At 40.5% G+C, this 17639-nt stretch overlaps 1 protein-coding gene across 1 annotated transcript in view; it reads right to left on the bottom strand.

Moving 5' to 3' along the window:
• Positions 1-15100, bottom strand: part of gabbr1b (gamma-aminobutyric acid (GABA) B receptor, 1b) — a 43589-nt gene extending 28489 nt beyond the window's left edge. The window contains exons 1-6 of the mRNA XM_084563595.1: positions 14798-15100; positions 10709-10843; positions 8729-8899; positions 7072-7173; positions 4935-5000; positions 3926-4117 (exon numbers count right to left, since the gene is read on the bottom strand). Coding sequence (XP_084419721.1) covers positions 3926-4117; positions 4935-5000; positions 7072-7173; positions 8729-8899; positions 10709-10843; positions 14798-15058 — 927 coding nt within the window. The 5' untranslated portion in view covers positions 15059-15100. The remainder of the gene's footprint in view (positions 1-3925; positions 4118-4934; positions 5001-7071; positions 7174-8728; positions 8900-10708; positions 10844-14797) is intronic.
• Positions 15101-17639: the final 2539 nt, after the last annotated feature.

Here is a 17639-nt window from a genome sequence, read left to right on the forward strand (position 1 = left end):
TGCCCCTAACTCATCATACCCCAGAGAATTATGCATGCTTTAATCACCTATTTTTCTTTAATCAAATAGAAATCCCATGATGTATTTCCCTGTGTGCATTGAACCTTTATTATGAGTTCGCAAATGTCACCCAATTACTGGAAATTAGAGGTATTAAACATATCCCCTTACTCTTACAGTGTTGTAAAAAGAGTCGGCAGTGAGGTTGTGTGATGATGGGTTATTCATGGATTCTCTTTTTGGGCATTTTTTGGGGCCCAGATTTTCAAAAACTCTTTCATCAATCCTTCACGGGGAAATGTATTCTCACCACATTGTGTATACTCAGAGCAGTGAGCGGAGACATGATTTCTCCATAAGCACACAAGATGCACCTAAATACACACATACTATACATGTATTTTTAAAATGTTTAATATTCATGACAGAGTGTGTATGTAGCATAACAGCTGACTGAACTAGTCACTGAGACCTCACTATGACCCCTTTTGTGTAACATTTTACTAAGGTGGGCCATCTCACAGAGGAATGCCAAGGAAAATGAACGCAATATTTCTTTCAACACATTCAATGCAGGCAAAACCAGAGCAACCCTGAAAACCACACTATAACTAGCTGACCTTATAAACCACATGTCTGGAATTAGGTAATGTGTGTTTAGCTGTAGTATAACAAGTATCCTGAAACACAGACAGTGTCACTAACTGTTATCAAGGTAATCAAATTGGTGAAATATACAGTTCTCATTAAATGTATATTCTACCTAAAACCCTTAACAATCCAGATCAGTACATATGTATTCTTTGCGTAAGGCATCTGGGACAGAAGTCAAATAGACAAGGTGCATTTACCCCTCTGTTACTTCGTTTCATGGAAATATCTGGGTTCCTTGAAAGAAATGCATGCCACATCATGTGAATTCACTGTTTACATCTTGCCAACTCCTCTAACACCTGCTTGAAGTGAAGACAATTATCACCTTCATTTCAGACTGTCTCATGGGTAACAGCCATTGAATACCTCGTCGGTTTTAATTATAAAGAGCTATTAAAAACTTTCATCTATCATCATTTATTACAACAGCACCATAGAAACAAGGATTTTATCATTTATATCAAAACCACACTGCAGTCTACAGTATGAGCTATTTGATTTGAAGGGATAACTGGTCACTGTGCACTGTGTCTGCAATTTGACAATGTAACCTTTACAACCAAGCAACTGACGTGAGCTGTGGTGGTCTAGGAAATTGGGTTGTTTGTGTCTCTGGCAGAGGTGCAAGGACCAATCTGTCCAATAAATAGTAAGTAACCCTTACACCTGGTGACATTAATGTAGTATGGCTCTTTAGATGCCAAGAGTTGAATGGCACAGAACTGAAATCAGGACGTTTTAAATATATGCCACTAACGAGGCGACAGTGTGGTCTGTTTACACTTACAATGAATACATGTTGGTAGGCACAAAAAAACAGTGTCCCACTGTGCTCATGATAATCCTTTATTTTCTATCTATTTCCTATTCCCATTTTCTATATTAACTAATCTAATTTATTTTTTTAACCTTCAGTTACTGCATTATTCTTGTTTCGTTGTAAAGCACAAAATGCTTTGAGCATGTAATTTGCACTTTCATAGTCCACTATGCACGTTTAAATTACATTATTGGTTAATTTGGCCGACTTTTGTGTGTTTCAAGCTTTTCGTCCAATGATTACATGTTTAGTCAGCCCATCACACAGAATGAATGACACAGGTGAATTCCAAGCAGACATGGATGAGAAGATAGAAGTGTTCATAGTTGAAGTGTGTACCTCTCACAGTCAATGTCACTTCCCCACACACTGATCAATCACAGGACATTCTTGCATGTCAAGAGGTCCTCCATTAACTCAAACAGAGCTTTCAGACAACGGAGCCACAAAAACCCACATATTAATGTGAATTATAATTGAACCTTCTGTGTAATTACTGTCCGAAGACACAAATCAATTGATCAGACATCAGAGCTGTTTTGAAAACTGCCACAAGATTGTGTTGAAACTGTACAGATACGAGTACCATGGTTAGCTCACAACTTAATCCCAAAGGGCAAAAGGGTGTCCATCTTGCTCTTAATTGCACTGGCTGACCAGGAAACAGAAGCCAGAGTAGGATTCTCCTGCTCGGCTATTACTTTGCCTGGAATGTTGCCAACCTCTAATTCCACTCATCGTCAACAATAACAACTCAACACTTTTATTGTCTACATTTATTTTACATTTGTTTGTGAAAATGTCCATTGTTATGGACCAATGACTTCCTTCTTTTGCTAATTCACATTTTCTAATGGGAGTGCTGAGATATGCATTAGAAACATATTTTAACTTAAAACTTAAAATATGTGACTCTAAAGATGGACTGACAAATCCTAAACATCAATTCAGGTCAGATATTTGTCTGCATAATAAGAGTGTGCTATAGAAGTTTCCACCTTGGGTGTGTTTTAGTCACTAGTGTGATTCAAGTAAAAACAATTCATTTTGGTTTTGGTTTGAGATGGAAAAGGGTGATGTGATAAGCCACTTGTTTCAGAAAGTAAAATAGAGAACATTTACTGTTGAAGGTTATATTTTGCATTGCAGTTGAAAAAGGTAATCATCTTATAATCTAAAACTGTATGTTATTTGTGTCATTAAACGGTCTGCACATTTGATAATGTGCTCCTATACAGTGTTATAAAGAGATAGACTCAATAAGTCACCTTTTCATACAGCACATTATACATGCTTCCCTTAGGCAATATTAGTAGAAAACACAGCATAAATTTCCATTGCTATGCAGATAACATCCAGCTATACTTAACCATGAAACCCGGTGAAACCAGTCAGCTGGTTAAACTCCAAGCATGCCTTAAAGACATAAAGGTTTGGCCCCCAGGGCTACTGTGAAAAACCGTGGTTCCATTCAGGCATAGCACTACATTAAGAACAGTGTTCTGTTCTGTTTAGCTTCTCTTCATTGGCTCCCTTTAAAATCTAGAATAGAATTTAAAATCCTCCTCCTTGCATATGAGACCCCAAAAGGCCTAGCTCCATTGTATCTTAAAGATCTCATTGTACTATGATGGTACAACGAGGTCCCAACAGATCATTTCGATTTCAAAGTGCAGGCTTACTTGTGGTTCAAAAAGTAGAAAGGGAGGTAGAGCATTCAGCTATTATAACCCTCTCTTACTCCTCCTCTCTGCTTTTAATGTTAGGCTTAAAACTTTTCTTTTTGATAAATCTTATAGTTAGGGCTTCTATTTCTATTTTCTTCTCTATTACTACTCATGCATTTGTGTGCTATTGCTGTATAGCATGTGTGTCCATCTCTCAATTGTTATTGATGTGAAATAAAATCGAATTGATTTCAATTGAAAATCAATTACATCAGATAGTTAATGATTACTGTGTTTACTGAAAGTCTTTCAGTGGAAGCCAACTCTGAACAGATGAGCATTGGCAGTGATCATGATTAATTCACATACTATGCAAAAGAATTATCTACAATGAACCAGAAGTCTCATAATCAAAGATCTTGGTTGACAGGTTCTTTGTACATTGTGGTCTACAACTCTTCCTCATCTTTCTCTGGAATCTATGAAATAAAGATGTGTTGATTTGTAATGAGTTGCATCTTAACAGGACACAAGAAATTGTGGAAAAGCATATTTCTCGATTGTCTTTTACTGAAAAAGTGTTTTATGTGTTTTAACAGAAGTAGTCTATGGAAGAACCCTATTCTGGAATATATACACAGCAGTGTAGCTTTGCTGGTGTAGTAAAATATAAAAACTGCTGCATGAAAAAAAAATTGCATAAATTGCCAGCAGCCTCTGCAGCTGCAAATGAGTCTCTTGAGCACAACTGATAAGTCACATTATAAGATATCACATATCTTACCAGGTTTGAGGCTCCTCGCACCGTCTCTGGGTTTAGCATGACAATCTCTGTAGTCACATGACCCTCCACAGCCTCTGTCATCTGCTCCACAGTACAGTTGATGGATGGGTCCTTGATCTTAAACCAGTTGTCTGCATACCAGCCAATGAGGAACCACACATACTTTTTGCCATACAGCTTCTCTTTGTACACCTGCAAATGAATAGAAATATTACAGGAACAGGCCAGGAGACTGCAGGCAGAAATCTGTCTCTGCCTCTTTTCATGCTCTTTGTGGCTGCACATTGCACACAGTGGTATTTTCTACTAAGCTTAGATAAAAAACCTGCTGGGTAACGGGTTGATCTGCCCATCACCACAAGACTCACTCTAAGCTACTTTCTCAGAAAGTCAGAGGAAAATCCCTCTTGCAAATTTCAAACCATGGCAATAACACAATGCTCATAGCATATCCTTGGGAGAAATGTATGCCTTCAAATACACAGCACTGAACAGAAAACTAATGGAAATACAGATATGAGGAGTTTCTACTAATATGATACACCGTTCTGTCTGATCGCATTGGTTTAAAAACCCTCCCTTTTCAATTATTGAAACTCTTGTATTCTGAAACTTAATGTCGGTAGGTACAAAGCAACACACACAAACTGACAACTACAAAAGGCCAACATACACAGACTGGTAAATGGTGCATAAAAACTGTCAGGGCAAACACAAACATAGGATGCAAAGGAAACTAGGACAGATGAATAAGATATCTTAAAAATAAAACAGGGAACAATTAAACAAATGATTACCAAATTGAATGAATAACTGAACAAAACCATGATGAAAACCCAACCGGTCTTCTGAATCAGGTTTTCAGCAAACCATTGTGGAAATGGTTTGTTTCCACAATAGCAGATATATCTTCCCATGATATGGCCATCAGTGCATTAAACTGAAAAAACTCAATAACATAATTAAATATAAAATATAGGGACAAGTGAGTCTTAACATAAGACATTACCTCACAGAAGACTTTCCTTGCTTCCGTCTCATAGAACAGGCCAACAATAATCCTGGCATCCTGGCGCTTCAAAGTGAAAAAGAAAGAGTCACACATAGGGTGAAGATTAAAAGCACAAGTTAAAGGCCTTGTAGTATGCATTAGGAATAAAAGGTCTCCCACCCCCGGCACACACACAGTAGTACTGGGTTACATTCTTGCTGTTACCATGGTTTCTTCTGCGATGGCCAATTAATCTTGCACACCAAAACTAGGTCGACATGCTGGGCAAGGTCATTGTAGGGTGTGTGTGTGCCAGGAAGATAGCAAGTCAGGCTGACACAGGTGGAGAAAGGAGCGGAGGAAGGATGATAAGGAGGGTGGAATACACTGCCAACACAAAGGTTCCAACATGTGCAGTGCTTACTTGCTACCTCTAATCACACTCATAATAGAAATAAAACAATACAAATATTGTGATTTTGGAGCTTTTACCTGATGAGCTCAATCTTTGTGTTGATGCCATGTGTCCTAGTCTGTTGTTTTTGAACTCCAATTAAAATTCACTGATGACTTCAATAACTTGCTGTTTAATGTTGAAAGGCATGTAAGGCACAAATGTACTCCCCAGAGTGGGGCTGCGGTGGTGGTTAGCACTGATGCCTCACAGCAAGAAGGTTCTGGGTTCAAAACCACTGACAGGGACCTTTCTGTGTAGCGTCTGCATGTTCTCCCTGTGTCTGCGTGGGCAGACACAGGGAGACATGCTCGTTGGGTTCATTGTTGATTCTAAATTAGCCGTAGGTGTGCATGTGAATTGTTGAAAGTCCCTCTGTGTTAGCCCTGTGGTAGACCTGTCCAGGGTGTACCCCGCCTCTCGCTCAGTGACAACTGGGGTCCCTTTTATATTAAAGATAAAAGATAAAGAGATAAAGAGCCTTTATTTGTCATTATATTATACAAGTATCATATAACGAGATTGCATGGTCAGACATGGAGGGTTGGTCCTGAGCCGCTGCACTCGCGCGCGCCGCCACTGTGGGCCAACCTGACCACAGTGATATGAATAAAATTTCTAGTAGTCAAGATGTAGATAGTTGAGCTTTGCATAAACATAAACTAACGATCCCAAAAGCAGCCGTTCTGTTCCCGCTGAGACTGTAGAAACTGCCGGCACTGAATAGAAACTCTGCTGGGTCCACCTATATGTGTTGTTGTCGGCATATAGAAGCAGGTTAAGTTGCACAGCTAATTATAGACAAAAAATAGGCCAAACAATGCAGAATATATGATGGGTTTGCAAAAACCAGTAAGTGTGCCTTATGTGAAATATATGAAAACATACTGATGTAAATTATAACTGCCTTTAAATGTGGATAGCATTCTTTGATCAAGTGTAGCCATCAACATCCACTGATGCATTTAGAGAACCTTTAGGAAACCTAGTGTACTTTGGTCACCCTTTTAGGCTCTGTGATTCTGAAGAGCAGAAGAAGCGTCACAATAACAACATTTCCAAAGCGAAAATGACTAGCTGTGTATTCAACTCTTGAGTACTCAGTGAGAACTCAGACCACACACATCTTCAAACTTAACAACACATTCCCAGTGTTGGTGGCAAAATCTGCCCGTAGACCCATAGACATACAGACATAAACACCTCAAGTACTCAAAATTGCCTTTGTGGTAGTCATGAATCCTCTTACAGTTTTTTTTAGCAATCTCCATTTACTGAAGGACACTGAAATGATACAGTCAAAACTGAGACAGTAGCGTCTTTAGGGACTGAAATGCTTTTTTAAAAGAGAAGTAGTCACTTTCTGAATGGACCTCTATGGAACTGGACATACTGTAATTTAACTTTAATGGCGCCATGTCTGAGAACACTTCAGCCTTTGCTTCAACATTTATCATTCTTTTTATGAGACTGAGGCCCACAGGGCAGCTTAAGTGCAGCTACAAAATTTCAGTGTCATACTGAATGACTCCATAACCTTCTGGTTATGGAGTCATTCAGTAAGACACTGAATGCTTCTGTAATGGCTGGACTGTTGTTGCCAACTATCCAGGAGCTCTCTGTCTTGAATTGGCCAGAAAGGGCCCAACTGACTGATGTTCAGCTGCCTGTTATATGTTAGAAATTTGTGGGATCTGGCACCTTGAGGTTTTTGACAGCCACAGCAGGGTCGGTGAGGAAACTCTGGCGGACGCTGATTTCAATGCCTGCCTCCTTCACCCTCTCCTCCAGATCGTCCAGAGTCTAGAAAACACACACACACACACACACACACTATAATGAGCTTGCAAAAGATGAAAGAATGACAGAGACAATAACCAAAATAGGAATGAGGGGGAAAATAGGTTGCGTGAAGAAATGTGAAGATTGACACATTAAGTAGGGGCAAAGTGGTGAGGAATAAAGAGTTGTGGCTCAGTAGGTAGAGTTGGGCGGCTGTGGCTCAGTAGGTAGAGCGGGGTGTCCACGCACCAGAGGGTTAGCGTTTTGATCCCCGGAATGTGCCACATGCCGAAGTGTCCTTGAGCAAGACACTGGACCCCCAGTTGCTCCCAGTGCGTGGCACGTGTGTGTGAATGTGTGAGTGCTTGTGTGTGCGAATGGGTAGATGTGTCTGTGATTGTAAAGTGCTTTGAGTACCAATAGTTAGAAAAGCGCTATATAAAAGCAAGGCCATTTACCATTTACCATTTGTACAGTATATCACTCAATTACACAACTCTGATAGACATGTCCATATTGTCCATACTGTAGCAATTGTCTCTCTTTGTCACTGGTATAAATGATCTGTTCTTTGTTATGTTTCACCACCTCCACATCTAAAGTTATGGATAGCATGCTCCCTTCAGGTTAAAGCACCATTTAAGTACCACGGGACGCAGATGGCGTAACCTATGCAGGTGGTGCTGGTGCAAACCAGTTATACTTGTATACTTGCTCTGTAACAACGCCACCAAAATGCTGTTTACTTCCTCTACTTCCTGCTTCAATTTCAACAATGGCGACTGAAACTTTCGCTGAAAATTTGCTGCGGATGATACAAATGTTTCTATCTTTGAACTTCCTCAGTTAATCTTTCCTCAGTGTGTTCCATCTTCATCCAAAACAGTACAATTTGAAAACTGCGGAGATGGAGAAGCGTCTGGAAATACGCTACTACCAAGGGGACCAATCACAGATTTTGTGGTCTGTGTCACGTGATGCTTACATTTCTGGGGAGGTGCACATCAAACTACGGCGTTAGGGTCTGTGTACGGTCTGCATAGGGTCTAGGGCAATGCCATAGCAACTGCGTCATTGTGTAGCTGAAATATAATCGCACATAAGGCTGAAAGTATCAGATTTTTCCAAGGTGAGGGAAATATTCTGAACTTTGACAAATCTACCATGTCATATCTACATACTCATTAACATAGTCTAACATAACTCTACACTGAACATTTCTTTGCAGGAGAGGTGTTTAGTATGAGGTCAAATAAATTCACCTCTCAAAGTATAATATTATTATTATTTAGAAATAGGGAGCCGTGACAAGTTCTCATATATTTTACATGGCTTTTATACTTTTTGAGAATAGGCTTGAGACAATTAGTATTGTTATTGGCGCTATATAAATTGAATTGAACTGTATTTAAGCCCTGCGATAGCCTGGCGACCTGTCCAGGGTGTACCCCGCCTCTCACCCGATGACAGCAGGGATACGCTCCAGTCCCCCCGCGACCCTTCACAGGACAAGCGGTTACAGAAGATGAAGAAGACGATGAATTGTGTTTAGCTGAAAGTGTTGCACAAAACTTACTGATGTAAAAACTTCTGTTGTTTGCTGAATGGTGGCAATCTTAGTCCATTTCCACTTCTGAAAGAGCTGCACTCGAGTGGGGTTGTGTAGAGTTGCAGACGGATGAGTGCGGAAGAAGGTGGGAAAGCGCTGGCGGTTGGACAGAGCTGGAGAGCTGGAGCCATATGACAGCTGAGAAACAGGGTGACAGAAATAACTACATCAGAACTCAAGTCTTTCAGCTACAAAATAAGGGCACACAAATAAATACAAACACAGTTACATCAAAAAGCCTTTGCATAACTTCTTACAAAGACAGACTAAATCCTAGTATTGCAAAAACTGCACCAATCAAGTTTTCTATATGACAAAATATAAATTCTGTTGATAGGTCTGTACACAGTTACAGGGACGGGAATAGAAGTCCAGTAACATACATCAAATAGAGTCATAATTCTTATGTGTACACCTTTCAGGTCTCAGGTAAATGTCACTAATGTTGCAATCTTAAGTCATGTTTACAAGGAAGAAAGAAAGAAACATTTTAAGGACAGTCAGTACACTATTTACTGTTGGCTATTTAAGATATTAGAGGGCTACAATTTGCATGACTCAATTTAACACTGACGGCCTGCAGCCTGGACATGGAAGAGAGAAGAGAGGCTGCAGGCACCAGCTGGAATAAATAAGAACAACCATAATCAGGTCACACTATCTTCATTTATTGTTCAACAATAAATTAACAGACACAGAATTTAACACTGAGTTTTAGGCAGTATGTCATGATGATGAAAATGAGTTGCAGTAGGAACCAAAGGAAAAGCTCCTTGTCACACAAAAATAGCAGCGCATATACAAAATTAAAGCACATGTCAGAAACACTTTTTAGTCTGAGTAAATGGCCTTGCTTTTATATAGCGCTTTTCTACCTATTGGCACTCAAAGCGCTTTACAGTCTCAGACACATCTACCCATTCGCTCACACAAGCATACACACATTCACACACCAGTGCCACGCACTGGGAGCAACTGGGGGTTCAGTGTCTTGCTCAAGGACACTTCGGCATGTGGCACGTTCCGGGGATCGAACCGCTAACCCTTTGGTTCGTGGACAACCCGCTCTACCTACTGAGCCACAGCCGCCCTACACTTTAGTACACTTTACTACCATTTCCCAGGGAACAGAAGGCTTTGCTCTGAGACACTTGTCTGACCTCTAGACAGCATCACTGATGTGTAATTGATCTGTCCAAAAAAAAGGTTCAAAAAAGGCAACTGGACTTGTAGAGTTTTTTGAGAAGATGTTTCACCACTCATCCGAGCAGTATATTGACTGTTTTTATTTAACTGTAATCTGGTAGATTTTACATTCACTGCTGCAAACACCACAGAGTGACATTGCAATCTGCATAGGATTATATCTCAGGGTTTGAGGTATTATCTTATTGCTGTGCAGGACTCAAAAATAACTAACATCAGGGGCAGACATGAGTGAATAGCTGACATAATAACTTAATGTGTGCGTTCTCAGTGAGTAATAGAGACTTTACACCTCATTACCTTTCACAGTTTGTATTAAGTCGTCATGTTGGGATGCACACATCCGTGCATGCAGTACAACAGCGTTGTTCGTGGTTCTGAGACAGCGGTTGCAATGCACTCAAGGCAGAAGCTATTTGCACTGTTCTCTACTGTGCCACATATTGATCAGTTGGAGACACATTTCAGTTGAAGATGTGAATGCACATAATTTAAACTGGCCACTTGTGTTCCAAGCCTTCTGGACGTACAATATGTTAATCCAAGGTTTGAACAGGGCCTTAGTCATACATGACTGATTGAATGAATCAGTATCACTGCTGTAACCAAGTATTCAGTTGCTGATTCCTTAACCTTAGTGTGAATTTTCACTGTGACATCACCTAAGCTTGCTGAGGCCCACAGGGCTGATTCCTATACTGTATGTTGAAGATCCCCATACATGAAGTAGAAGGTACTTACCACTATAAGGTTCCACATGCGAGCAGCTTCAGCCACCAGTGTGGACACAGAACTGCAGCCAGGCATCAGCACAATTTTAATGGGCTCTGTGTACAGAAGGTCATACAGCAGCTTGGTAGCCTCACCAGGGTCACACTGTAAACAAACACAGAAAGCACGACCGTCAATGTATGCACACATTCTGCAGTTTACTTGCAGTGAACTGCATATAGTGAAAGGATGTAAAATTATTAAAGAATAGGAAAAAATAGTAACAACAAATATTATTTAAGAATAACTTAATGTTGGACAGAGTCAAATATTTAATGTTTGAATAGTTTTAAACAGTTTAATGTAAGCCTCACACACAAAAGGACACACACACAAACCAATGGAGGAAGCTGTTACACGTCTAATGAAACTTCAGCCAGCTAGGGACTGAACCACCAACCGCAAATAGTACACGACTCTTTTTACCACATGAGAGTCACAGATCTACAGTCTACATAGGATATTTTAACACGCTGGGAGCAGAGCCAAGTGGATTCAGGGAAAACCGGGGTCAAAATAGTACTGAGGGCTGGGGTAGAACTGCAAAAGTCTCAGCGGTCAGGGAAGGGTCATTAAAAGAGGTGTCTATGCCCAAAGCGTTGTGAAATGCTTGATTATGGAAGTACTATATTGTATGTGTATGTGCATGCATGTTATCTATGTTGAATAGATAAACTCATAAATAGAACAAACAGTTGAATATATGTGGTCGAAAACATTTTTAATTAGAAAGGGGTTGCAATTAGATGCCTTTCAGCATAACTGCACACAGAGCTGTGGCAGAGCAAGCAGCCAGGGGGTGATGTGAGGCACGTTCCAAGGTCACCTCAACCTGAGCCCTGGCAGGCTTGTCTGGAGAGGCATTCATCTGCATAATGCTGGGGAAAACATTTACCCACCAGTCAAGCCCCATTATCTTGATCGCTATGCAACAAATAAGACGTGATGAAGGCATGGTGATCATTAATCATTTGAGAAAGAAGTTAAGTTGGGATGACTGTTGGGAATTTGATTTTGCCATCAATGGCATGTCAAGGACATGCCATTGATGTGTGTGTCATATTACTCCACTCAGACCATTTGGTAATAACAGAGCAATAATAGAAAAATATGGTCCAAACACTGTCACTTAGGTGTCAATATAGCCTACTATTGTCAAAACAAATGGTGGTAGTAATGGATGCCTTGCAATACAGAAAATCTTTCTTTTCCAATCCAGAAATTCTGTAGAGGTGTCAGGAATTCAAAGTGGTCAGATCCAAGAAGGAAAAGAACACTCTGATCCACCACAGTTTGCTTTTGCATCTATGTGGATACACAGGGACACGACGAATGAGAGATACAGCTCCCATATGCTGATTGTACAGCTGATCTTGTATTGTCACAAGATGGTGAAAGTTATTTACTTCTCCTGTCAGTGGTCATAATGTTGTGGCTGATGGTGTATATGACAAGCCAGTTTTACTGACGCCTTATCTAGCTCGTTAACATACCTTTTCAAATTGCTCAGGGGGGCATTTGAATGACTTTCATCATTTTAATTAGTATCTGCAAAATAATAATAATAATAATAATAATTAATAAATTAGTAATTAAGGTCAGAAACCTTTTAATTCCCTATTGTTTCCTAATTTCTTGATTTGTCGGTGCAAAGCTGAAAAGATGTAAAACTGAACTAAAGCTGTTTCCTAGCAACCAGTTCCTGAAACACTGTTTGTGAGGGTAAAATCCATTCCTGTGGCGTTATAGGAGGCTGCTCAGGCATGTGTTAGATTTCTGCTCTTCACCTAATGGCAGTAAGTCAACAGGCTTGGTAACAAGTGGTTTGGAGAAAGCTTCCCTCTTCAGTGGTGAATAAAATAGATTGGTATGTAATCTGGAGCTACATTCCTCACAGCTGACTGCACTCATACGAGCCTTCAGTGTGTAGCACTACAGGGCCTGCACAGACACACCAAATCATCTTTTTGCTAGATCTGGGAAAAATCTTGATACATTTATCATCCACCACCTGATGACGCAGTCTTTTTTTTTCTGGCCTCTCAAGCATCTCTTCATGCTTTGTTGGTTTGTGATCAGTGGGGGATCCATCAGTGCATGCATGGTGTGATGCAGCTGGCCTAGAAGCACAGTGAATTGGTTCAGAGGTCTGTGATCAATGAGTGCTCAGGCATCTGCTCCTGTTTGTGCAATGATACAAAGCGCATGATCTTGCCTTTTTTTTTCGTGGAGCCAATCTGTGTTTGTTTAAATTGAAGTTGTCATGGTTACTGTTGTCATGCCAACCTCTACAACCCCTAACCTTGTACCCACCCCACTCTTGGTTTTAGAAGTAGGAATCCAATGCAGAACAGACTGAGCCAATCAGAGTGATGTGTTTAAAAAAAAAACACCAGTCTGCCACAGTGCGTTTGACTTTGTTTGTGAGTGGCGTCAGAAGCTCAGGTGAGAAGAGTCAACGTGAGAGAATGAGGCACATTTTCCTCATTAAAAACTCAGTGAGCGAACAGGTATAACCACAGCACACACGGTGACACTGAAGATAATAAGACTCCTCAACCTGAAGGCTGCTGAACAAAAAGCTCCTATAATCCCTGATGTGTGTTACTATTTCTCATTTGTTACTAAAATCATTTGATGAATTTGAATGCAAAATGTAATGGACCCTAAAGCAGCAATCATTTTAAGCACCGTATTAACAAAAATCGGACTTTCACATATCTACATAAACACTGGCAACAGTACTCCAAATTTAGCTTTTATTATTCAGAGAATATATACTATATAGAGATACATCATGTCCCTGTTGGTTAAATGTTACTTGTAACAGCTGCTCCTCTTTTTCCATGCAATGTGTGTGTCATCCAGTAGAATGACTTATGTTGCCTATGTGTTGCTTATCAGAACTGATTGTTGGGCTTGTGTAATAGCTGACAACTGATAACCAGCCTTTGACCTCTGAGTCACAATCCACATCTTTGGTTTGCTCAGTGATTGGGGTCTGTCTGGCATTTGTTCACTGATGGCTCTTTTGCCCATTTGGAGAAACAATCAGCCTGTCCAGTTTTCTAATCTACGTCCATGACTATTCATACATTCATTCATTCATCTTCATCATCTGAATCCATGTAACTGCAGAACGATAATACTTAAATAAATAAAAATTTTGTAACGTTTTCTTGCTTTACACAAATAAATAGCAGATGTGTTGTGAATAGCATGTTGGGGAATCATTAGCCTAGGGGTTTGCATACTTTTTCCAAGTTGTGTGTTATCATGATGATACTGGTGTAGACAGTTTTATTGAAAACTGAGATAGAAAGCTAAGATGTGCAGGATGTGCAATCTAGATTTGGGTTCTTTTTTATACAGTGTCTGTGGGGGGTGCAGCTCACCAATTCCATTTGAGGGCAGCATCAATATAATGTAAATACAGGCCTCATACGCAATTTTAGATTAGTATATGTAAGTCGTTAATAAAATAATGAACTAAAAACTGTTGCCTTGTTGTATATGTGGGTAATTCATTCATTTAAATTAGCCTTCAAAACTGTATTTGACAATGACAAACTCACAGATGAAGGAGTTTAATCATAATTCTTATGCTTAAATTCCTTCATCTGTTAAGTCTATATTAAAATGCAGTCTGTTTCTAATGGCTACAAAGCATGAACACATGTTCAGTAAAGCCATTGGTTTCAACTGTCTACTTTCTTTCTTAAAGTAGCCTTTTTGAAAATTGAAAATTACTTTTTTCATTTTTAAATTCCTAACTGTGTTCATCACACACATACACAATACATTTTCTTCATGCCCTCAGGGCTGTCAGTCCAGTACAGAGGTACCACTGTTGTGGTGGGTTGGAATAAAATTGTTTCTAAATGATGCACGAATGTAGCAATTCACTACCAGAAATCCAGCATCTTTTGTGCTACAACACGTGTAGTCTCTGTCACATATCTGTCCAATTGTGGTCAACATATAATTAATCAGATTTAATTAAAGTTGGAAAGAACTCAGCGTATTCTGACAAGAGTCTATAGACTGTAAGTTACTCACCATACTGTCATAGTGTATCAGCTCCAGCTCGTAGTCAGGAAGTATGTCGGTCCTCTTATTCACCAGCTTCAGGGCCATTTGAGCAGCGGGGAGGCAGGCTTGTCCACCGGGCCAACCTCCACTCATGGGAAACAGGGCTCCAATGTAGAGTTTCTTCTTGCCTAGAGCCGGACATGTGCAGCAGAGGAGGAGAGTGAGGCTAAGGGTCAAACAGTAGCTGGTGACGGACCTGCGGGGGAAGATTTGGCAAAGCCAAGCCATAATGGTGGATGCTGCTGCTGGCTCTGCGGAGCTCGATCAAGTCAGTGTAATCCTTCAGTACAGCTGGAAGTCTCCAGGATGTGCGGTGTGTGGGTCAAGGCAAATGAATTCCCATGAAACAAGCTGATGTTCCTCAGAGATGGAAACACATTTGTACTATTACAATTTGCCCGAATATACTTTTAACGGACCGCAAAACAGTCACCAAATAAATGCAACGAACGTCAAACAATCTCATCCAGCTTCGTTTCTTTAACTAAATTAGCACTCCGAAAATGATCCTCATCTGCTCAGCCGTGTTTGAAGGATAACCTCACAAACTCACAACGTCGTCGCTTCTAAAAGGATCCTCATGCAAGTCGCTTAAAGCAACCAGTTAAACACCAGATTAAAGTGCTGAGCAAAGACAGATCATCACGTGAGAGCAGGACAAAGTTGCTGTTTGCAAACTGAATTTGAATGAAGTCGAGACAGGCGACTAAATCAGTCTTTAAGTTCGCTGTCCAAGGTGCTCTAACTAAACTCGCGGAGGCTCACGTCATTGAGCCTGTTTCGCAGATAGAAGAGATCGTATCAACGGCGCGTCCTCTTCGTTCTCTATGAAAGATGAACTCATCCACGCTGAGCTCATTGGGAAACGTCGAGGGTTTTATTCAGTCTGGATTCTCTCGTCATTTATCTGCCCTTCTCCATCTCTCCGTCTGCATAGGCTACTCACGGCCCCCTGCCCAAAGGCTCATTGCAGCGCATGTAACAGATTACACAGGGACACCGCAAAACACGAGAAAATGTCTGTTTTCAATAATCCACGGGAGCCTATTATGAAAGCGGTCGACTCGCAGGCAAGGTCGATCTCAGGATGAAAACCTGGCCTCAGTGTTTTCGGAATGCAGTCAGCCCTTCATGAGGAGAAAATGGAAGAAATAGGGAAAGCGTTGAGCTCGCAGGTCTGCCTCAGCTTGTGCCTGACTGCAGCGGCGTGCGAGAGAGTGTGAGATATGGGGAGGAGGAGGGGGGAGAGCAGGAGGAGGAGGAGGAGGAGGAGGAGGAAGATGGATTTTCGGTCCCTCCGTTTTCATAAAACCACTTTGAATTTGCAGTCCCTTAATACACCGGAAAGACACACTGTACGATTGTGCCTTCTAAACTACTTAGGATATGATAATCCGGATTCACTGGCTTTAGAAATTACGGTCCAGTTCTTTCCAGGTGTAACAGGGGTAATCACATCAGCAGAAATAGGATGAAGGCATTGTTTTAGAAGTCACTAGCAAGTCTGAAGTTTTTAAATTCACATCCTGAGTCAAGTCCTAAAGTTTTATTATAATAATGTACTCTTCATCATATGTGATGCATATAACTGAAAGTATTGGCATCACATACTTGCTCTAGGCACGTACTTGGGTAATTGTTTTTATTTCTTTTTGTCATATTTAATACATACATTTAGATGATTCTAGTTTCACATTTTAATAATTGTAATGTATTTTTAATCATTTTGAGGTTAAGAGTGCAAACTGCCCCAAGTACTGTGAATGTGTAACTTTTGGCTATGGGGAATTGTAATAGCATATATTTAAGATTTTTTTGAACCAAGCAATCAGTTGATTTCATTATGAATGCAGCAGACTAATCATTACTCATCTAATCATACAACACCCCATAGCAGTCACAGGGGGCATTTTCTGTATTCAGTGTCTTTAGTCATTCATTCATTCATTCATCTTCTGTAACCGCTTGTTCCTGTTAAGAGTCGCGGGGTCTGCTGGAGCCTATCCCAACTGTCATCGGGCGAAAGGCGCGGTACACCCTGGACAGGTCTCCAGTCTATCACAGGGCTAACACAGAGAGACAGACAACCATTCACACTCACACTCACACCTACAGCCAATTTAGAATCACCAATGAACCTAATGAGCATGTCTTTGGACGGTGGGAGGAAGCTGGAGTACCCAGGGAGATGCACATGCAAACATGCAAACTCAACACAGAAAGGCCCAGCTGGCCCATGGATTCGAACCCGGGACCTTCTCGCTGTGAGGCATCAGTGCTAACCACCTCGCCACTGTGCCACCAGTTCAGTATCTTTACTGAATTATTATTTTCAATAAGAAGTACATTTACTTAACTGAGAATCTAAATACTTCTTCTGCTGTTTATAGCGTTTCTGCCATTGCAGACTGAACTATTTTCATATTATATATTTTATCATAACCTTTTATCATAAGCTCTTTCTTGTTTCTCTCTGTGACCCTGTGCGGAGGTTGTTGCTGAGTAGGTAGAGCAGGTTGTTCACAAACTTAGCAGTTCGATCCCTGGTACATGGACCAACTGCTGAAGTGTCCTTGAGCAAGACACTAAAGCCAGAGTTGCTCCCAGTGCTTGGCACTGATCTGAGAGTGTGTGTGTGCTTGTATGCACGAGTGGGTAGATGTGACATCGTGACTACCTTCCTAAATGTCACACAATGACTACCAATAGGTAGAAAAGTTCTATATGTGCTATATGTAAAGCGCTTTAAGTACTAATAGGTAGAAAAATAAATCTAAGTCATTTACCATTTACTACAGGAAATTTTATG

Source organism: Chelon labrosus (assembly GCF_963514085.1).
Source record: "Chelon labrosus genome assembly, chromosome: 16".
NCBI classification, from domain to species: domain Eukaryota; kingdom Metazoa; phylum Chordata; class Actinopteri; order Mugiliformes; family Mugilidae; genus Chelon; species Chelon labrosus.